Raw genomic sequence first — 21,805 nt, 5'->3', positions numbered from 1 at the left:
ATCGAAAGAAAAGAAACGCAAGTAAATCAATTATTATTAATGGTAATATTAACATAAAAATATATTCTTTAAATGAAACACTTCGGCAGGAACAATTCGTTTTGCTAACAGGGGATTTTCGTTAATGGTTGTATATTGCTAGTAATTAAAAATCACCTATACACAAGGTTCGACTCCGAACCCTTTGGTAATTGAGGTCAACAATGGGTTTGTTTTTCTATACAACTGGTAAGGTGTCATGTATACGCGTGTGACGGTAATAGCTCGTGTAACAATCAAGCCGCGGGATTGTTAACGGTATTGGGATCACATTAAAATCACGATCGTGCAGAATCCCTTTCCCCCCAAAAACGTATTGTTGTAGCAGTTCGTTTAAATCTACAAGTCTTTATACCGGTGTTCTGTCTTTGCATCGATGTTGCCGCCTAATCTTTATGACGCAAGGTCAGGAAATTAAATAGCACATGAATCAATCCAATCGTGTACAATATGCACTACTCTTACGGTTATTTTCCACTAACGCTACGCACCTGTTCCTGCTGTTCGGGAAAATGTGTGCGTCGTGCATGCGCCACCGTCGGTACTCTTGGCGGCAACTAGATGAACAAATGTTTTACCGATGGACTGATTCGTATTTGCACGTTAACTTAGCACATTATCTAGAATTAACAACCTCTCACACAACTTTCGCACCCGACGCTAGTTGAATCACTGTTGTACTTAGGCTTGGGTCTGGCTATGGATAAAACGGTAAAGGAATAGGTGTTGTTAACTTAAAAACTATTTCTATCCTGAGACACTACACTGAGACGCGTGCCGGTTGTCACAAACCGTCGTGAAGCGATTGGTGAATACTTTTTTATAATTGTGTCGATTCCGTAACGTCTAAAGTTTCGATCACGCGTTTCACTTCTGCTGGATCTTCCGTCGTTTCCTCCGTACCTTCGAACGTTCCTAACCGCTCTCCGACTTTCACACGTTGACCGGGAAAGAGATTAAATCTGCAACCAAATCAATAACCAATTAATACCACCCTTACGACCATGGATTAAGAACTCTATACACTTACTTAAATTCTTTAGGCGCTTCGAAGATCAACACAATGGTGCTTCCCATCCGGAACTGACCAACCAGTTCACCCTTATCCAGGTACTTATCATTAGGCATTTCCAACTCGTCGTACTCCTTCTTTTTGTGACTGCCACATGCTAATCCGACCCATTTGTTAGTTTTCAGCTTTTCATCCATGAAAATCTCCACCGAGCCAACATTGGTAGCTCCTGCAAGCAACGGATGGAAAAGAAAGAAAAAGGTAAGTGATTGCAACTATCCCACGACCCGGATCTTTAGTTCTCACGCCACGCTAACCCAAGATCAAACCCGAGCCACGATTACCGCTTATCAATCGCTTCATTCATGGTTCAGCAGAGTATCATCCATCGTACGATCGTACGACTGAAAAGATCCTGTGCCAAACGGGAAGAAAGGTCCCGGATCCGGTAAAGTGAAACAATTGATAATGATTACAGCATCGTACGGTAGTTGAATCCCTTATCATCTCGTTTCCCACACCTTACCGGCAGTGAGATGGTTTCTCACTTAACATTCGACAAATTGATAAGCAAACCAAGCGCTGATTGCTGGTCAGTGGAAGTTTGGATCCGGGAGAAGAACAACAAAAAAAAAGCTCCATTTCCTACTTACCCACAGCGGTGTAACTGAAGAACCCGTGTTTCCACTTGCCGATGTAGACGGCCCTTTCATTGAGACAGAACAGCCCCGGAATCCAGCCTGCAATTTTTGGACTAACCGACAACAGCTCACCGGAAAAGTGTCTCCGTAGCTCCGGTTTCCATAACGTGGGTGAGTGGAATCGATGGTAGTCTCCCGGTGCTAGGTAGATGACGCACTGATACAGCACACTGTCGGGTGAGGGCTTTTTCTTCACCTTTTCCACCATTTCCGGGGCTTCCTTTTTGGTCCATGTCGGAGGTCCTAGGAAGGCCTCTAAACTGTAAGACACTCCTTTGACCTAAGGAAGCGAAAAAAATGGCAATTATATTGCATAATGTTCGTAATAGTTCGATTGTTTTACTATTTGTAACGTACCTGCTCGATTTGACTAGTGCTGGCGGTACCGAAGTGGAGAATTCTCCCATCACATGGTGACACAAAACTGGTATTAGGATCGATTGGACGAGCATCTTCCTTGAGCGGGCGGGTGAAAAACTCTCCTAAACTACGATACTCTCTGCGTTGACGGAGAAGTGAATCAAAAATGAAAGGGATACAATTAAAATGTATGCAGAAGCAAACGGAAACAGTGAAAGACATTTACAGATAGAGTTTAGGTACGAAAAGAAACACCATTGGCACACCAAAAGAGGGACGCGCATTGAAAGCTGATCGCAATAAAAGATCAATAAAAGCGAATAGTGAGTAGGCAGGCAAAGGACACGTCTACACAGAAGCACTTTAAAAAGCATTCAAAAGCATATAAAAGCAGCAAGTATTCATTGCGCATTCTTTGAACAAAGACCCACCGGCACCAATAAACAATCACACAGAGAGACACACAAAGAGGAAAAAATAGAGAGACAGAGTTCAGGTTCCTTTCTACAGTCTTCCAATAGACTTTTCATTCAGGCTGTCGAGAAGTGGTGCTTATATCAAACAGAAACACATTACCTTTTCTTGCTCTAACAGTAATACTTTATCTGCATGTTGTACCAAACAACGCTAACTTGGAACAGTATGATTTAACATACCGTTTGGGATATACGTTAAAGGATAAAGTTTGGAACAGTTTGGTGGGGCCATCCTTACGGAAGAGAAACACATTCCCACAAGCACATCGTACTTACTTGAAGTTGTCTGTGGCGGCTTCCTCCATCTTTACACCGAACGTTGTCGAGTAGAGACCATAGACCATGGGTCGTACCGGTTTGGGAACCTTTCGATCGGCCATCCACCCCCAGGCCCGGCTCATGACGCGCAGTGGCAGTGAGCAGTACATTTTCGCCTGCATTACAAAAGCGTGCATTAACCCTGGAGCGCATCGTTCTAGCCGGTGGTCCAACTTACCTGCCATTTTGCGGCGGTCCTCGGTAGGCCCTTCTTATCGAGTTCACGATTGTGAAGGTGCCACTTTGCTGCCACCACCATACAGATACCGATCGGTGTCCAACGAAGAAATACACCGCGCCAAGTCAGCCAACCGCCGGCTGCTAGTAACCACCAATCCAAAACCGATAATATAGTCCAACCTGCACCGGCCTTCCAACTCCACTTTCTGTAAACTTTGCTACGGGATTTACCTGTCGTCGACTGATGGTGGAACTGCTGCTGATGCTGCTGCTGCTGCTGCTGCTGGTGGTGGTTATGGTGATTGTGGTGGTTTGTGGAGGATGTATTCGGCTGCTGCTGAAGCTGTCTGCTACCATAGATTGACCGCTGCACAATAGTCCATCGCGCAGTCCACTGTCTAGGGTTCGGCTTCAGGTTGACCGCCTTCGAGAACCTGGCACAGGCGAAAAGAAACCAAGAAACAGCGAAACAAAGGTTGAAAATCAGTTTCCTGCGGTACGCGAGGATCGCCATGTTCTGCATCTTTCGCCACTGGCCAGGGTGGGACTGCGATGCGTTTCCCCCAGATTTGGCACGTTCAACTACACGCCCCCAGAAACAATTGAGCACACACTGTGGAGATTCGGACTCACTCGGATCAGACCATCCCCAACGAACTTCGTCTTGTCCTGCTGACCCGTCCCCTTGTTGCTGGCTCGATCGAGCGATCTCTCGCGCGCCTCTCAATTGGTTAATTTAATATCAAGCATAACGATTGGCAAGATACACACACACACACATGCATGGACGCACGAGGACACACACGAACTAGCCAGTTTGTGATCCGTTTTTGTTTGCGAGCTGTACGCGAAACGCGAAAATCTAATCAATTCACAACACTACGGCGATCCCTACAGAGCGCTGGATACTCCGGGCTAGCAGTTGATGCTACTCAAGTCCATCGCGCGACGTACGCCCGAGGACTGGTCGTCAGACATTGTAAATTGCGCGATACTTCGCAGCGGTTGTGTGCCGTGGCTGAGGGACAAAAATAAAATCCCACCGAAAGCCTGTGCACATGCACAGCTAGCGACCAATATCACGTGTTGCTACTATCGTTTGAGTCCCCGAATCATTCCATCCGGCGTGCCTGTTCCAGTGACGTTACCTGCTACGTGGACGAACAATTTGTACCAACAGCACGTGCTTCCAGTCATGCTGTTTGGCCAGTACAGTACTATCTTCTTCCCGGCTCTCGCACTATTCGCGTGACCCTGGGTGTACTGCATGCACTTGCACTTCGTGCTAAAATAGACAAACGGAAGCACCTGGGAATAGTGCCTAGAGCACATTTTATCGATTTTAGTCCCGAAGTGCGAGAGACAGAGACAGGGGTGGCTTTGTGTTGGGCGGTGTGAGTTACTGTTTGGGGACACCACCCACGAGGTGCCCTAGTGTGGCTTCTGTCTCCGCTGGGCACATCACGTCACGATCCTTATCGTTGGCCAATGAAGTAAAGTTTACCGAAGTTCAATATCGGATAGCAATGATAACGATTAAAAGAAGCCATCCGTTGGTGATGGCGGGAAAGAAGAACGCTGTTGAGAACCGATGCTGAGTCTAACCAGGCACATTCCAGATCGTTTAAGTGATGATCATTTTCAAAAGAACACAAATCTTCACAGAACACACACCGCAACAGTAATTCTCTCAATTTACTCACAGTGTAAACAATGGACAACTTCCGGTTGTATACACTTCCCCTCCAGCTCCGAAGTTTACTGCTAATTTGGCCACCAAATTGTGTGTGCCCAAGAGCAGCAGACCTTCGCGAAAGACGACAATCAATCAACTGTTCGTAACGGTGGAAGAAATGGCAAGTGGTTAAATTTTTTGGCGATATTAGCCCATCTTATCTACCCCCGGTTCTGGGGTTATAAAGCATCCAGTCACTGGGCCTAAAATCAAACGTGCCCCACTATCGCGATCCAGATATCGGTGACTAATCGTAGTATGCACAGTGGATTTCCTGCGATACGACGGCACCTGTTGGTTGGTGGTGGTGTTTGCTATAGCCGAAACACAATATCGACCTTTCCTGAGGTCCCAAGGTCCATCTACCACAGGCAGAGGGGAAATGATATTGTTTTCCAAAAAATAAGGGAAACATGGCTCCGGAGCAGCGTTCTGGGGATTTGCACGCTGCATACTCAGAGATATGCTAGAGTTTTAGACCTAGTATTGACATTAAGTCATCTACAGTTGAGTTGAGTTTAGATAATGTTTTATTGTTGTTCTGCGATAGCACCGCTAGCCTTTATAAAGATAATGCCATTGGTGGGAAAACATATGTGCAAAAGGGACATAAAGCGAGGGCAAAATCATACGTTGAGATACACAGTCGACAGGCTTATCGACAAAACACCAAATTGATCGCTGTTTCATATCTCCATACGCACGTAACTTGCCAATACGATGGTACGAGTCAATGCCTAATTTAATTACTTGCGGTTAACATTTAAGCAATAACCGAATTGCTCATAGCGGAAGCGTGTTGCAAGCTCGCAGGAAGTCCCTCCCAAATTTAAACTCTCATTTTTGTTGAAATGGAATTTGTAATTGTCTCAACACATCCAACAATTGCGATCCCTATTACTCATTGCATAGAATTGGCACCAGCTGTACTTTTACTTTCATAGTTGCTAATACCATCGTCGTAAGTTAATTGGCCTTGAACTTGAACCAATCAATCGACTGTAAACATAGTTAGCGGTGCAAAATCCTATGTCCAGGGAAAGAGTTGTAATAATGATCTTAATTCCACAATTGATCAAAACATACACCATATTAATAGTTGTTCAAATTGTATTCCGAACAGCCGGGGATAGTATTCCAGTTTGTTGACCCCCGGAGATGGAAAGCTATGCCGCCCAGCTGATAGCGTTTAGCGCGGGCAAGACCGTAACGTAACATACATTCCTACCCAACCAACGAACCGGCCCTCAGGTGACCTGCGCTAATCATATGTTCATGTGCGCGACTGACCCACACGCTCACACATAAATAAAAACTCATCGGCAAGCACATGGCTTTAACGCCACGGGTTCCCTCGGGAGAAGAAAACGCGTAGGACTGATGTTAGGCCACGCGGACGTGAAGTTTCTAGATTAGAAACAGATTACGAGCGGGGTGAATGGTTGTATAATCAACCTTTTGAACGGCTTGTGTCGCTCCTGCGTGACCGAGTGTCCGCCACAGACGAGATAGCCGAACATTGAAAGCTAAACCGAAATATTTAGGAACCACCTAAAAAGAGAAAGTTTCCCCGATCAACGTTCTTGGGGGGATCGTTACGATCTTCACAACATCCATTAACGAGTGCCATCTCATTTTTTCATTCAGGGCACAGAACATATGATCGAGCAAAGGAGGGACCGTAACTATGGAAATCATTCATGTTTCTTTGTTCGTGACTCTACATAATGCTTCCCCTCAGTCCGGATAGGTCAATTGATGTAGACCCCACTTGTTAAATTGATCCGAATGTCTTAGAACAGATCCGTTTCGATGGTGGCTCTTGCCATTGCGTGCCTAAAACTTACAATCGATATTTAGGCATAAACACAGCCATCGTGAAGAACTTTTCCTTTCTGGCGCTGAATCTCAATCACTATTTTCACGCACTTTCACGCACTGCACGCTCTACGGACAACGGACCCGATCCTCTCGCGCTCGATCGCACGGAACGATTTGTTGTCTGGTTCGATCGACTGCTGCTATTTAAACCATTCCTATCCGATCGTGTTTGGCGCACCCTTCAGGAGCAGATTTTAGCTTCTCCGTTAATTAATCGAACGATTTCTAGTTAACCATGTTTCGAGCTGGCTTAAAACAATAGGCTAAACTCAAAAACTTGCTAAAAATTCACAGTTTGTGTCCTTTTTTGTACGGTTTTATCTGCAAAACTAATGTTTTCGTGCGCACGACGGCTCTGTTTACGTTTCACCCTGTATCGCTTTGTTTATGTCATTGGTAGCTGTCAAACATTACTGACACTGGGTGGACGAGTGGTCACGATGACAAATTTGAAATGTTTCACATCGTTTCGTGTAATTTTTAAATAAATCGTTACGATAATAGCAGCTACTGGTTTTGTATTTAAAAATATGTTATTAGTTCTACTACATTTGTATATGTATATAAAACACACAATTAACATAAGGAGAGTGTTGGATTTAAACTTCCATCTGAAATATTTTTGATTTTGAATTCATCGAATTGCTGACATCGAAGAGATTTGAATTGTGCTCAATTAAATAAACTTATTTATTTATTCTCTTACTAAAATACCATCGAATATAATTTTTCTCTGCAATAATGGTTAATCGCCTACCTCGATTGTTTGTCATCCATGAATGGATCAATACCGTTGATGTAATAAAGGCAACCACGTGTTCGGTGCGCCATGTTGGGCGCCATATTTCTTTTTGAAAACTGCGTGACAAAATGTACTGTACACATTTGTATAATCGTAACATCTATAAACATGGTTACTGTTGGTAGATAATGAAATGCTTATCTAATAGAAAGGATGCGATTATCGGCGCGTGTTTGTGCTGTCCATCTTACTGCAGTTAAATGATAAGTGAGAGTGGAAAATCTCGATGGAGCGCATCATCATCATCGGTGATAATCCCACCCATAATACAGCTCAAATGGATCGGAAGCAACGCGGATGCATACAGAAACGCAACTCATTTCCATTTTCCCTCCTTTCTTATCAATCATCGTTTCCATTTCCACCGTTCGGACCCGTTCTATGTTTACCGTGGGCATTAGAAGAGGCATTTGTTCCACACTCACAGCAACAGTGCACTGTCAATGCACTGCATTCCGTGCAAGGTCGCATCGAGGTAGTTGCGAAATAATGCCCCAACCGTTGCCATCTGACCCGTGCCATTCTGCTGGTGCATGCAATGTGGGGAATAAGCACAAAACCCGCTAGACTTTTCTTTCCATGCCGGTGTATTATGCTGCGCGCATCTGACGCGCTGAGATCGTTTAGATGTGCCGCTGATGCTGTTGGTCACCCAACCGCCCTAACCCTCCGCGTTCTGCTTTATCGTGAGACCCGATTTGTCGTCGATCGTTCGTTCGTACTGTGCGACAGCCTTCGGGACATTGGCGCTGTGCTGCTGCTGTTCAGTTTGAATTACACCATCGAACGGCGCACACACACGGTGTGGATAGTAGCAGCTTCGGACCACGGCTCCATATTGGTTTCCATTCACGGGCACTACCGTCACGCGTTCACCGGTGATATATTTGCAAGTTGCAAAAGTAAAAGTGTGTCTAAATTATTCCGTTACAAAGCAAAAGGGACAGGTTGGTTCAGTGAACACGAGGAAGATTTTGGGCTAAAGTTCCTATTTGTTGGATGTGCATACGAAAAGTGGTGCAGTGCGCTAAGGTGTTGTGTAAAGTGAAGATCATTGTTGTGTTTACTAACCCGTCGTTTGAGTGTTGTGTATTTGGATAAAATAAGGAAAAAAGTAATCCAAAGTGTGTAAGAAACCTCAGAAAACACATAAAAGTGATACGGTTAGTATAATTTAGCAGAATTCTAACGAGTAAAAAGGGAGTGAGTAATGAAAATGATGGTTGCATTCTAACTCGATGAACTAACAATGGTGTTGTTTATAAGCTCAGCTGATATTATTTATCCAACAGTGCCTGGCGACAACTGGTCTTGCGCATGTACCGTTCGTTTTAATATGCAATCAAATTACTCTTCTTCCCCCGTGTGTTTTTTCTCATCAAGCCAGAGCCAGAGTCAGTAGAAAGCCTTTCTAAACGATCGTACTTCATTCACCGTTTGATGCGCTGTACACTGCCTCTACTTACCTAGGGTAAGTGCACTGAAGGCGGAGGTACATGGCCATCCACGACACCTACGCATCTTCGCATTGTGCATGCAAAACCTGTCCCTCGTATGTCCCTCGCGCTATTAACACATGCTCCCTGCTCCGCACGATCACCTATGACTTTCTTCCAGCGCCGCAAAGCGAAACATGTTGTGCAACTAATTTCTCCTGTGCCCGCACGCTAGATGTGTCCTCTGTGTACCACTTCCCTCGACGACCGCCACGGAGATGGATTTAGTTCGCGATAGGTTTAATTTTTGCTTTGCCCCCGCTTGGTTCGGACACACCGGTTTTTGGAGCCGGTTTGATTTCGGTTTGTTGTTTTGCCTTCCGCCCGGTGGCACTGTTTTCGAAGCGCTCATCCTGCAGATTTTGCCGTTTGTCGGAACGGGTTTATGTGGGGCCGGTTGGATGGATGGAAAATACACGAAATGTAACATTCGGTGCTGTTTATTCTGATTTTGGAGCATGCGGAAATGATGGGGTTTCGTGTTTATCGAGATTGAGCTGCAATTAGATGACGCGTTCAAACTACCCTATCCCAAAATTCAAAACACACCGGTTGGAGGCTTCGTTGGTTGGTGGGGTTGGTTTTGTTTTGTTTGTTTGTTTTTGCTGTGGGTTGAAAATATTCGCCTGGTCATGGCTTTACGGCAGTGGGTTGACCTATCAACGGTGAATTATTGCTTGCCTCTCCGAGACTCATTCATCATTCAAGGACGTGAACAATTTCCAGATAGTTCGGGTCTTCTGCTAGATGTCTCTTTGGTGTTTTTTTCTGTTCATGATCGAATGGAAGGAGAACCCGATTTGCGAAGACAAGAAAATTATGCTCAACCTGTTCGAAAGCAGCGATCTGCCCTCCACATCAATCTCCCAAAACAGTTTGGCGACCGGTGTCGACCCGTAGCTTTTCAATCTACGGGGATTAACCCAATCGTCTACGAAGCACTGATACATTCGGCGTATGTACTGTGGGGAATGAGAAGCGGTATTCAATTTCGCCTGGATGCTGTTGCTGGGACACCCCGTATTAACATCCACGATCGATCGTCGCATGAGTGAGATCGACGCTAAAACCCACACGAACCGTGACTGGCTCAAATAAACCTTACACACATGGTTCCGGCGTCGTGTCGGGTGCGATCGATCATTTGATAGGCCGTGGGAGCGATGAAGCGCTCTAAGCACGAATTGTGTCCCTTAGCAATTGTTACACCTTACAAATTCGCCGCGAGTGGATAAGATTCTCGCCATTCCTCGCCACCTTTCCATTTGACAGTCCCACACAGATGGCTGGCTGGAATTAGACGACCTGGAATCTATAAACGCGTGTCTATTGTGTGCACCGTACCGTGATTAGAGCACCCCCGACGCGACCGAATTACACGTCATTTACATTGGTCCACTGGTTCTACAGGCCCGGAGGCACGGTAGCCTGTGCGCGCCAAGCGCAAATTGAACTTAAGGGCCACTCGTCACTTCCCGAAAATGGCGCTCATCACTCTAACCGAGCAGAAGATCGCGTGGTGTAGCCTTGACCGGGACCTGTGCTCTCGTGGTTGCGGTTCCCCACCAAAACCAAACCATTCCATCCATTCAGCTTGATGGTGATCGTCGCGATCATGTGGCTTTGCGGCCGATCTACTGCGCAGCGTAAGCGAAGGGAAGCGATCGTTCGAGCCTCCAACGCCGAATGCACCGCTGCACAATTGTAGCTCATTAGAATTACACATTTATCGACAAGCGTCCAACCCAGGGATCGGCACACATTTCAGAACAGTTCTGAAGCTGCGAACCGATCTTTTGAGAAGAGTGATTCATATGAATCGGCGAAGTGAGGAGTCATTCACATCAGGAATCGACTCCCGAAAGATTCATGAATCCTCGAATCAAGTCCCTTGAGGATTGGATTGGTACATAACGGACAAGCCCCATGGAAGTGATAGATCTTGTATAATGCATCACTCTTTGAAACTTTGATCACAGGATTCAAGAATCTTTGATGATTCACGGATCTTTGAAGATTCTTCATGGACGCATTTGACCTACGATGATATCTCACACGTATATGCAATGTTAGTGTCGTGGTGAAGAGATCTTGTGTTGTTTAGGTGAGGTCTATAAAAACTTTTGTATCGGGCCGTCTATTCGCGGGCCGGATTTGGCCCACGGGGCCGCCAATTGTCAACCCCTGGTCTAAACGATCGCAACTTATTACCTCGCGACTGTTGGGGCGTTTAAAGCGGCAGTACGACTTCATCATCGGTGCACGTTAATCTGGAGAAAAGTCACCGTTTGCCAGCCGTCATCATCATCGATCATCGCACACTGTCGTCAGGCGAGAACCGGCAATACGAGATCGTGTTTGGGGAGGTTTGTTCGACACCGGCGTAGTGGGAAATGATCGTCAGAATCATACACGGGTTTCATAAACAAACCTTGAACGTTGGACTTGAGAACTCCCCCCGGGGGCTGGAAAGGTACACGGTAATGGATCTTAATAGGAACTTTTTTCCCTTATTTACACACGACTATTTGCCCAGAGGAAGTTTATCTGTACGCGGAAAGCTTCGGTTCGGTTTGTGATGTTGATCTGTCCTGTATTAGCAGTACTGTGCGCGCTCGCGCACGATCACAAACACCGAAAGAAAGTGAAAGGCAAACCACCCCTCTGGACGCTGCAAGTGCTGTGAGGTACTTTTGCTAACTTTGAGACCAAGCCATGCATAATGAGCGATGCTGCGCGTGCCTCCACAATCCTGACTGGCACTCTGGCACTGGACAGCCTGATCGCGAGTCGACTGATCCGTCGCAGGGTGTTTTACGATTTTACGACCATTGCACCTCATGGCCACGAAACCTTGGCGCAAAATTGGTCACACCTCGTGCTGTGTACCTCGTGCACTCGGCTCCAATACACGCTTGCATCTTTTTCGCCTTGTGGCCCTTTTAAAGCGTTCTGATAGCTTTCGAAATCTGTCGCCATTACGGCTAAGACCATGGGCCCGTAATGGATCGTGGTCTAACATGATGGTGGCTCTGTTGGTACGCGAGGGCAGCAGAGTTGCAGCTGACTGCGCACGATCCATTCATGCTTCGTTCTAGTGTGACGAGTCGTAGCAGTAGTTGAAAAAGGGTAGTTGTGGCTGCGAAACACGTTGTGACACGGTGGACAAACTCAACGGTTGTGGCCATTGCATAACATACCGGCGTAAACGTAAGGGTGGTTGGTTTGTGAGGAATTGTTTGGTTCCGTCTCCAACTTCCATTCAGGTGCTGCCAACAATTCGGTCTAACCGGTTCGATTGGGTCAGCGCTATGGCGCTTTAAAGAAACAACCCGCCATTCCTCGTGCGCACAGCAGCAGCTGCATCGTTCCCAGAAGCCACAAGACAAATCAAAACATGTTGTTAGACATAATGATTTCTTTTCTGCCGCTAGACGAATCGAAAACATACGGGTTAAACCGAACGCAATCGTTTTACTATTACCGCTTGAACGGAGGCCTCTGCCAGGGGCATGATCAAGGAAGGGTTATTTGTGGGAGCCGAGAATGAGATCGCGTGTCCTTCAGCTTATCAGTCACAACAAACTTCAATCCACAAAAAAAAAAACGATGATGATCTGGTCTCTTACCGAGTGACCTCTTTTTAATCAACCTTTTTTCCAATCTCTCTCCCTCTACTTTGCCGTATTAGAAGCTCTGCGAGACCTGACCACAGTGACTACGGTGGAAAATGTCGGTAGAGTAACCGTTCTCGCCCACAGCGAACCAGCGAAACCCATTATCAATCACACGGCACCGCGCGCTCGGTCGGTACTACTGGTCCCGGGAGAAGATCGTGCGTGCGTACTTGAAGAATTGATCCGCGTATCTGATCAACGAAAGCGGGTTCCATCATGGGGTAAGTAGTCGGAAGTGACAGATCGAAATGAAGAATAAAAAAACCTCCCCGAAACCCTTCGCTTATCAAAAACTTGTAATTCTCACACAAAACCTTGTCACTGCACGTGCGCTTCTAACCGTTTGACGTTTCCGCTTCCTCCTCCGCTGATTTCAGTAAAACGGCGTACACTATTAATGGTTCGGGGACGAATGGGACCACCAACGGACGGGATGACAAAAAGGTACACCGCGAGGACGATAAGGAGCGACAGGAAGTGAGTACGTTCCGTCGCATCTTGCCCCAGATACTGGCTAGCACCGCAAAAAATTTCCTTCTCCTCGATCTGGGCATGGCGGTCGCATTTCCGACGATCGTCATTCCGGCACTGAGGGGCATAAAAAACCGTGCACCGGATGAGTTTCTTCACTTTACGCCCCAGCAGGCGTCTTGGTTCGGTAAGTGCATCGTCGTTACCCGCTTTGGTTTCGCAGAACGTTTCTCCTAACTCTTTCGGCTTGATCTTCCGTTTTAGGCAGCATCGCGTACATTTGCCAACCGGTGGGAAGTGTCCTGTCCGGCATCATTCTCGAACCGCTCGGACGAAAGCGTTCAATGATTCTGGTCAACATACCGCACATTATCGGATGGTTTATGTTGCACTTTGCTGGATCGCTCGAGGAAATGTACACAGCGGCGATCCTGCTCGGGCTGGGCGTCGGCTTTATGGAGGCTCCAATTGTAACCTATGTTGGGGAAATTTGGTAAGAACCAAGTCCTTCTTGAACATTCGCTCCAGAGCACCTCACTTTACACGTATCGCTTGTGCATTGATTCTTTCCAGCCAACCTTCGATACGGGGAATTCTTACCTCTTGTGCCGGAGTGGCGGTAATGTTGGGATTCTTCATGGTTTATCTATTGGGAACGGTTACCACGTGGCGTACTACAGCGGCCATCTGTGCCTCCATTCCCATCGCTACGATGATCGCGATCTGTTTCGTGCCGGAAACTCCGATGTGGTTGCTGTCGAAGAATCGTGCCGACGATGCGCTCAAATCACTTCAATGGTTGCGGGGCTGGGTATCGCCGAAAGCCGTGGAGCAAGAGTTCCAGGAGATGAAACGCTACAGCCTGCAGTCGGCGAAGTGTGCCATCTGTCAGAAAAGTGGTGCAACCACCTGCCAGCACCCGCCACTGACGGAGTGGACAAAGTTGAAGGAACTTACGCGAAAGCGCAACCTGCGCCCATTCGTGCTTGTGATGCTGTTTTTCGTGTTCGGTCAGCTGAGCGGATTGACCGGCATGAGACCGTATCTGGTGCAGATCTTTCAAGCGTACGGTGTGCCACTGGATGCTAACTGGGCTACCGTTTCGACCGGACTGCTAGGACTAATCGCCAACATTGTGTGCATGGTTAGCATTAAGTTCGTGGGCAAACGAAGGCTCGCCATTACATCGATGGCGGTTACCGCTCTATCCTGCATTTCCCTTTCAATTTACGCGTTCAACACATTCCCACCCGGATGGACGTCGTTCGACAACCACCCGGGCACGAGCCACGTCACATCGCTGGGCTACATTCCGATGGTTCTGTTCTTCATGTTAGCATTCTTCACCAGCGTTGGCGTGCTGCCTGTGCCCTGGATTTTACTCAGCGAAGTCTTTCCATTCAGGTGACAATCGACAGTCGCAGTTATGTTGAAAAGCACCTTGCTCTATATTGCCGACTGTTGTATGCTTACAGAAACCGAAGTTTGGCGTGCGGTATTACTGCGGCCCTGCACTATGTCATGTCGTTCGTGACGACGAAGACGTACTTTAATCTCGAGAGCGCATTCTCACTACCCGGTGTGATCCTGTTCTACGGCGTGATGGGCATTATCGGACTCGGGTTCGTGTATTTCTTACTGCCCGAAACGGAGAAACGCACCCTGGAAGACATCGAGCTGTACTTCTCGGACAACAAGCGTAAACTCACCGATATCTACATTCCGCGACGAAACCGCGACGAAGAGATGGTGGCCGTCGTATCGAACCTGGCCGAGAAGGCGATGGAAAAGCAGGGCATAGATAACGTCGTCTTTACGGAGGGCGATAAATAACCGTAAACCGATCCTAATTACTGTACTAGTTGTAAGCTTAATTTTATTTCTTAGACCGGATCGATAAGACCGAACCACAAGTCAGACTGGGCCGCATGAGGAACTCACATCACGTTCGCCGACCATTCGCTCATGCTCATTTCTCTGTGTATGCCATAAAGAACAAATAAACTAAATCATTATTCTTCTCCAACCAACCCGCATCGCCTTCTGCTGCCTGGTCTATCATTCACTGGGAGAAATGTTTTGGGCGGCACAAATTAGCGTGTCGTGGATGTCCTTTGCGTAGCCAATCTGTAGCTTAACCACCTCCAGGTATTGGTTGTACGTTAACGCATTTGTTTCTGTCAACGGCGGCTGGCTCGTGGCAACCGGAATCGGAAGATACTGTTGTGACGAGGTGCACTGCTGCATACAAAGCTTGGCCGTTTTCTGATCAAGCACGGAGAGGACAACAGTAAATTGAATTGTTCAATGCAAGTTGCTTACTTTCTAACGTTACTTACCAAGTTCAGCTCTATTTGATCGCAAATTGAATAAAACTCTTCCAGATGCTTATCAAAGCGGGGTGCATTATTGAGATCAACCGTTTTGCTGCACAACGGAAGGGAAAGTGTTAACAAAATCGGAACGCATTCATTGAAAAGGTATGAAACTTACGATCCTGCGTCGGCGAGCGTGTTTTGTTGTATCAGCTGGGCAGCAGTTTTGATCGTAGTTGACAAGGCATCCCGGAGCGGACCAACCAACACCTTGACCTTAGAAATGTTGTCCACCTTCTCGGTTTGTTGTGCTTGCTGCTGAGCGGATTGGCTGTGTTGTTGCGGCTGCGCTTGCTGCTGAACCTGCTGTTGTTGCACTTGTTGCTGCTGCTGCTGCTGTTGTTGCTGGACCTGTTGCTGCTGGACTTGCTGTTGCTGCACTTGCTGCATTTGAGGAGACTGCATCATCCCGGGCGATACTCCAACTCCGCCAGGCCCGGGCATACCAACGCCACCCACACCGCCCGGACCACCGGGAACACCGACACCCTGCTGCTGCATCATCATCCCCATTTGGTTCATCATTTTGTAAAGGGACGTGATTCACAGAGATAGATGAGTCACTAAACGCAGCTAAATCTTACAACAATCCCGCGGACAAGACGACGATCGACACAGCAAACGAATTGTTTTGTAAACAAAGTCAAGATGCAGACACCCTGACATATCGGGATGGTGAAGTATCAAGCCCGCTATTATAAACGGATGTGAAAGATTTCAATGAAATCTCAAAGGTTTCAAACAATTCGCTGCTTGAACGTTGAAACGATTGTCCAATGGATCAGAGCTAAAATTATCTCCGGGAAAAGAAAAATTTATAGAAATAATGGAATATATGATTGGAAAATTCTCATATCTACAAAATCTACATATCCCTTTTCTTGTGCACAATTGTTTAGTTTAAATGGGAACGATAGTATAACTCTGGTAAGAGTATCGGCCGAGCACCATAAAGAATCGTTGAACGGTATGAAGAAGGAACTGTCTCTCAACCAATACGAATTGTATATAATGTAATATTAGCATATAAGCAATACAATCAAATCGTCACATTGGAGGTAGTGCAACAAACCTCTTCAGGAGTGTCGCACATGTCACGCATGACCTACAAGGTCGTTAAGCAAAAAACGAACAAGAGAATAGCAACGAAAGTTACAATAAAAACATGAATAATTGATGAATTGTATAAAATTTTTGACCTCATTATTAAGAAGAAAAAATACACGAATAACAAATAGCAGTTTACAACGAACTCATCGTCCAGAACTGAAAAAAAACCCTTTGCACGCAAGGCACCTACTAAACGGGGCGTGTGTGTTTTGTGATTTTCTAACCAAATTGTTTGTAAACATGCAGTCAAAACCATCCATTAAGCCACCATCAAAAATGTCCCCCACCAGAGAGATGTTGTCTTAACGTGCGTTGAAAAAAAAGGTCAACAGTCGGAAAGCAGTTGGAAAAACATGTTCCAACAAAATGCGCAACATCATTTTGGGCAAACCGTTAACCGAAAAATGAGCGTGTTAAAGTGATAACAAATGGGCATTATAATTTCCAACGAGCCGGAGAACTGACAACGAGACGCGCGTCAGCTTGTTGCTGCTAATAGCCAGCTCGTCAGGGGACACAGATACGCTGCTCAGCTCGCAAGGAATTCCCAACGCGTTAATGGGAGGGTTAATTCTGCTGCAACAAACCGCATTGAGTGCGATGATAATGGTTGAATATTTTAAACGCTTTGGCCTTGAAAGGCACGAAAATCTGTATCTGTTTTTTTTATTGCACCATGGTCAGAACACAGAACAGAATTTATTGATGTGCAAAGCACTGCGTATCAATTGAGCTTCAGAGAATTATTATACAAACAAAAGTTTCCTTCTCATCTCCATACAAATGCGAATGCAAATGGTGTCCCATGGACGCTCTGTGAATAGAATAACGCCTATCATCGGTCCTATTTACGGACTTCTTGCTACTTGTTGCAGTGGTAAAGGGAGTTCGAGGAAAATAGAGAGCGGAACCAAGAGATAATAAAAAAGAACCTGAACACCAATTGATTTCATTTTTGGGCCCATCCAGAGAACATCGCACGGGTGCGTATTTTTTTTTTTGTTGGAGACTAGCCCCAAAAGTAGATAATTGTGCTATTTATAAACATGGCGCTGGCGATAGACCACCTTTTGCGTCAGTGCAGGTGTGTCGCATTCGCGCGTACGCACCCCAGGTGAGCCGATATACATTGCTATACGCACAAACCGTTTCAGCTGAAGGAACCGCTGGATCTAAGGTTTTGCGAGCAAGTTGTGACGACGACCAACCCCAACGGGGCGTCATCATGTGGCGATAACGATGCGATATCTTGTTAGTTGATTTGAATTTAGAGATGGACCGTGTTAGTTCTCGGGACACAAAAGAACCACAGGCCACAAATTTACTTCCCTGCAAAAAAAATAACGGGTACCCTTGTTGGAAAACGATTGTAAAGTGGCGAAAAGCCTACGATGTCCCGTTTCCAATGCCAACGGGAGCGCAACGCCTAAAATTGGGTCAATGTAACGAAAACCCCCCGCGTGCAGAACCGGGCGTCTCCATCTGGGCAATAGCAGATTCCATTTACTCGCTGTCTTTCTCTCTCTCTCTTTCTCTCTCTCTGCCGCTCTTCCTTCCTTTCTGGCGCACTGTTCAAATGTCCATTATAATCCCGTATCCTTTTTCCAGCCTGTTGTAGAGCACACGTTCTGTAGTACGAGCACATTTTACTCATCCCTCACCTGAGTCCTTTTACCTTCCTGGGCAATGTTTGCCCGCTCCGAAATACGAACACGCGCGGGAGAAACACAGCTGGTCGGCTCTGTGTGGAGCATCATCGTAGTAGGCCTGCGTTTTTCAGCTTCTCACCTGCTCTTGTGTGTGCGTTCTACCTGTCAGTGCGACCTTGATCCTGCTTGCTTCGGCGCTTCGTCCTGCGCTAACTGTGTTTTGTTCGTCCTAGTCCTGGAAGTAACGCACATCCCCTCCCACCGCATCACTTGACAACGGTAGTAACCGTGACTATGGTAATGGCGACTCGAACAACGATCTTCTCGTGTGAGAGTAACGAATTTTCCACCATCATCCGTCGATGATTGGTGGGATTGATGATACCTGTATACTCCCGGATTACTCCCAGGGATTCTTTACAGCATGCACACGTGCGTGTGTATGTGTGTATTTACGCGTGTGTTTCATGGGAATCACATTGGCGAACACATTCCGTCTTTATTTTGTGACAGGTGGCAGTAACGAAGCAGCGGATGGAGATGATTTTACGCAGCAAGGAATGTGTTCCGTTCGTGATTCTGTAACAGCTTCTCCCCTCTCAGATTGCTGCCCACGTGCTCTGGCAACACAAAGCAAAACCCCGAGTACGGTTTGAACATGTTTTAAAGGTTGGCTTAATGAGGTTGATGATTGGAAGTTGTTTGCGATGAACCGGATCCGGACCAATCTCGTGGAAGCTATCACATTGCTTTGGGGATGTTTCCAAACTACTGGTGCCGCGGAGATACCTTGAGATAATGCTATATCCAGCGCGATTGTACACGGTGAATAGCACGAAGCAGCGTAATCACGTATAAATTAGTTAAATTTTAAACGAAATGTGTCCACTGTTGGAGCTAATCTTGCCAAGAACAACGACAGCAGTAATGGAGAATGGGATCGACGAAGACTTTGCAGTGTTGTCAGCAGCAAGCGAAGTAAAGGAGGCTGATTAGAGCAAGCGGAGCAGACTAATTTGGGAACGGGAATGGATAAGATTGGTGGACGTTGCGTGTATTTAATGTGCTGCTAATGGAGGTTGACACGTGACAGGGACTTCCATAATTTAGACATTGCTTGTGATTTTAATTCGACATGATTCGGCTGCTTGCATACCTGTGTATCAGCCAACAGAATATCTAACTTTATGCTTTTGTTTTTATAACTCCTTAATTTATAACATTTTAGCACAAAATAGAAAACCAAAAATTTATGGAAACGATCCAACAAAGTGGGCGAAATGGGGATTTTGTCATTATTTTCCGGTGTGATAATTTCACCATCATTCTCATCTACTCACCAGCGCGTCTCGTGCCATTGACGTCATCTGGTGAAATCCTTCGGGAGTACGATCGTCTCGTTTCGCGGGTATCGATTTCATTCTTTTTGGCAGTTAAGGTTTACGCATGAATTCATCAAAGTGGAGATTGCGGAAAACCGACCCGACACGGCCGAAGCCGAAGGTACCAAACGTAAGGAAGGAAATCTTTCAATCAATTCAAACATACCAATACCACACAGGGGGGGGGGGGGGGGGGCTGAAATGAACATTCTCACCTTACATCAATCATCAATACCGACAGACATGATGCCCGTATGATTTATGTTGATTTTACCGCGTACACACGCCACGTCACGTTACGGTGGGTTTTTTTTTTCGTTCGAAATGCGATGCGAAATTCGATGGTTTTGCTGAGCAACTGCGGGGCCGGATCTAATCATAAATTGGCTCTAATTTGGTGTGCTTATGTAAGCCTCAAGCACAAGAACGTTCCTCATATTGATTCTCCTGTCGAAAACGAGCTCCAGCTCGACAGCGTGCTCGTTTGGTGATGTTTTCAGTCGGAAGTCATCTTTAAATCCTAAGAAATTGAAGTTAACATCCCAAGTCTAAGCTAAAACTTGATAGAGCCCTTATCCTTATCCGTTTTTTTTTCAACGATTCTTGTGGCTTCTTTTAGGCTGTTGAATCTTGTACAAACTTTTAACGATTAAATCGAAAGAGTTTTTACTGGAAAACGGCAGAAGAAAAAGGAAAGCAAGTTGGCGCAAAATGCGGTAAACTGTTGCTCGCTCCCGAAAGCGACGGATCTGGACGGGTTTTGGTTAGATGCGGCAGTTTGGTTTTAGTGAACCGTCGGCCGGATCTGACGAAAGGATTCCTCTCCTACACATTTATGTTGCGACTCTCCGGTGCTCTCTCGTGGTTTGATAAGAAAAGCACAACCCAGTGCAGTGCAGGGCAGGATCACACTCCGACCACAGTACTCTCCCGTACTGTTCTCCGGGAGCTTTGGCGGCCCGAAGCTTTGTAAACTGTTGCGAGCTCGAGGAAATTCTATTTTCGTCCTCGTGGTACCGCAACATTTGGGACCGTAGCGATGCAGAACAGAACTTCCCTCGCACTGCTCCAGCGCGGCAACATGCCGACCCGAAGCGAATAACCTGTGAAGTGGTTGTGTGGTCGTTCCGTTCGCGCACCGTCCTTGCCCTGCCATCGGTTTGGGCATCGCATGGCCACAGCAACAGGCGAAGCAACAGTTAGCATTGGCCAAAAACCCGAACAGTGTACAACCGAGCAGGGTTTCGGCAACGGCTGGCCACGCTGTGCCAAACGGGGTTTTCGCCGGGTGCTTGTTGAGATTGAGCAAACGAGGCACGAGCGAGCGAACAGCTGCTGCTGGCTGGCTGCTTGGTGCTGCCTCCGATACTCGCAGATAAATCGTAAATGACAAGGACCAAACCCAAGGACGCGGATGCAAATTCACGCGCAAAAAAGACTGTGATAATCGATCGAGCAGAAGTCATCAATGCAGGTGGACAGTGGTGGAACTTTAATTAGTTTGTTGTGATGTTCCAAACAGAGCACAATATTTGAGGTAAACTTATCAAAACTCCCGAACTCTTGCCTAAAACTAACGTGCTTTTTTTGGAGCTTTCAATGAGAGCTTCAGGTTGAGGAGGGATTTTTTGTTGTTAAATCATAAAGCAATCCTAGTAACAGCTGACTTTTCTCTGGCTACTTCAGTGGTTACCGCTAGTGTCAACAGTGAGGTGTGAGCAAAAAAAGGTAGAGACCTATGCCATATCCTCCTAACCTTGCCGAGTGCTTGAACACGGTGACCACGGCTAAACCCCCCTAGCATAACGGTGACGGCATTGTTCCCGTACGGCCGTACCGTGTTGGATGGATAGCATAAAACATAAATATGTAATGTGCCATCGTATCGCGTGGCACGGACTCCGTCAGCGATGCGAGAGCATAGCTTCAGAACCCGAGCGAGAGCAAAACCGGATACCGGATTGCCGAAAGGAGCTTAGGATCGCGCGAGAGCATCGCCACGACCGAACACCCGATGCCGGATCGGTCGGTTCATGGTTTTGCTCGTGGAGGAAAGTGAAAATTTTCCTCCAGTACCAGTCGTAAGTCATCCTTCGAGCGCATCAGCACACAGTGCACGGTGTGCGCCCAGTGGTACGGGT

General features: G+C 46.6%; 3 protein-coding genes across 5 annotated transcripts; 1 reads left to right on the top strand and 2 right to left on the bottom strand.

Moving 5' to 3' along the window:
• Positions 1 to 39: 39 nt before the first annotated feature.
• On the bottom strand, positions 40 to 6,946 carry LOC128309550 (phosphatidylserine decarboxylase proenzyme, mitochondrial). Of its 3 annotated transcripts, none has more exons than XM_053045969.1 (8): positions 6,669 to 6,946; positions 3,318 to 3,520; positions 3,085 to 3,227; positions 2,865 to 3,022; positions 2,110 to 2,251; positions 1,705 to 2,032; positions 1,070 to 1,280; positions 40 to 1,001 (listed from the first exon to the last, which is right to left on the bottom strand). In XM_053045969.1, exons 1-8 carry the CDS (start codon positions 6,695 to 6,697, stop codon positions 860 to 862), a joined length of 1,356 nt encoding a protein of 451 aa, XP_052901929.1. In that variant the 5' UTR covers positions 6,698 to 6,946; the 3' UTR covers positions 40 to 859. The 3 variants fall into 3 exon arrangements, with proteins under 3 accessions (XP_052901929.1, XP_052901930.1, XP_052901928.1); XM_053045970.1 differs by having other exon boundaries at positions 3,085 to 3,224; XM_053045968.1 differs by having other exon boundaries at positions 3,085 to 3,520.
• Positions 6,947 to 12,893: 5,947 nt separating this feature from the next.
• Positions 12,894 to 14,994, top strand: LOC128299181 (facilitated trehalose transporter Tret1-like). The gene is made up of 5 exons (XM_053035054.1): positions 12,894 to 12,898; positions 13,055 to 13,335; positions 13,413 to 13,641; positions 13,722 to 14,552; positions 14,624 to 14,994. Exons 1-5 carry the CDS (start codon positions 12,894 to 12,896, stop codon positions 14,979 to 14,981), a joined length of 1,704 nt encoding a protein of 567 aa, XP_052891014.1. The 3' UTR covers positions 14,982 to 14,994.
• Position 14,995: 1 nt separating this feature from the next.
• LOC128306302 (mediator of RNA polymerase II transcription subunit 29) lies at positions 14,996 to 16,129 on the bottom strand. The gene is made up of 3 exons (XM_053043754.1): positions 15,642 to 16,129; positions 15,488 to 15,575; positions 14,996 to 15,413 (listed from the first exon to the last, which is right to left on the bottom strand). Exons 1-3 carry the CDS (start codon positions 16,046 to 16,048, stop codon positions 15,207 to 15,209), a joined length of 702 nt encoding a protein of 233 aa, XP_052899714.1. The 5' UTR covers positions 16,049 to 16,129; the 3' UTR covers positions 14,996 to 15,206.
• Positions 16,130 to 21,805: the final 5,676 nt, after the last annotated feature.

The sequence above is a fragment of the Anopheles moucheti genome, chromosome 2 (assembly GCF_943734755.1).
Source record: "Anopheles moucheti chromosome 2, idAnoMoucSN_F20_07, whole genome shotgun sequence".
NCBI lineage: Eukaryota > Metazoa > Arthropoda > Insecta > Diptera > Culicidae > Anopheles > Anopheles moucheti.
Note: the sequence above shows the minus strand (reverse complement) of the source record. Positions and strands in the feature narration are given on the sequence as shown.

What these genes read in the sequence shown, in the direction of transcription:
- LOC128309550 (XM_053045968.1), bottom strand. Translation starts at nt 6,697, where the DNA reads ATGGCTGTGTTTATGCCTAAATATCGATT. An exon ending in GCCGCCACAGACAACTTCAA is followed by an intron (nt 2,252 to 2,864) that starts GTAAGTACGATG and finishes CCGTCAACGCAG; the next exon opens with AGAGTATCGTAGTTTAGGAG. An exon ending in GCACTAGTCAAATCGAGCAG is followed by an intron (nt 2,033 to 2,109) that starts GTACGTTACAAA and finishes TCGCTTCCTTAG; the next exon opens with GTCAAAGGAGTGTCTTACAG.
- LOC128299181 (XM_053035054.1), top strand. An exon ending in CCAGCAGGCGTCTTGGTTCG is followed by an intron (nt 13,336 to 13,412) that starts GTAAGTGCATCG and finishes CTTCCGTTTTAG; the next exon opens with GCAGCATCGCGTACATTTGC. An exon ending in AGCGAAGTCTTTCCATTCAG is followed by an intron (nt 14,553 to 14,623) that starts GTGACAATCGAC and finishes GTATGCTTACAG; the next exon opens with AAACCGAAGTTTGGCGTGCG.
- LOC128306302 (XM_053043754.1), bottom strand. Translation starts at nt 16,048, where the DNA reads ATGATGAACCAAATGGGGATGATGATGCAGCAGCAGGGTGTCGGTGTT. An exon ending in ACGCTCGCCGACGCAGGATC is followed by an intron (nt 15,576 to 15,641) that starts GTAAGTTTCATA and finishes TCCGTTGTGCAG; the next exon opens with CAAAACGGTTGATCTCAATA. An exon ending in ATCAAATAGAGCTGAACTTG is followed by an intron (nt 15,414 to 15,487) that starts GTAAGTAACGTT and finishes GTGCTTGATCAG; the next exon opens with AAAACGGCCAAGCTTTGTAT.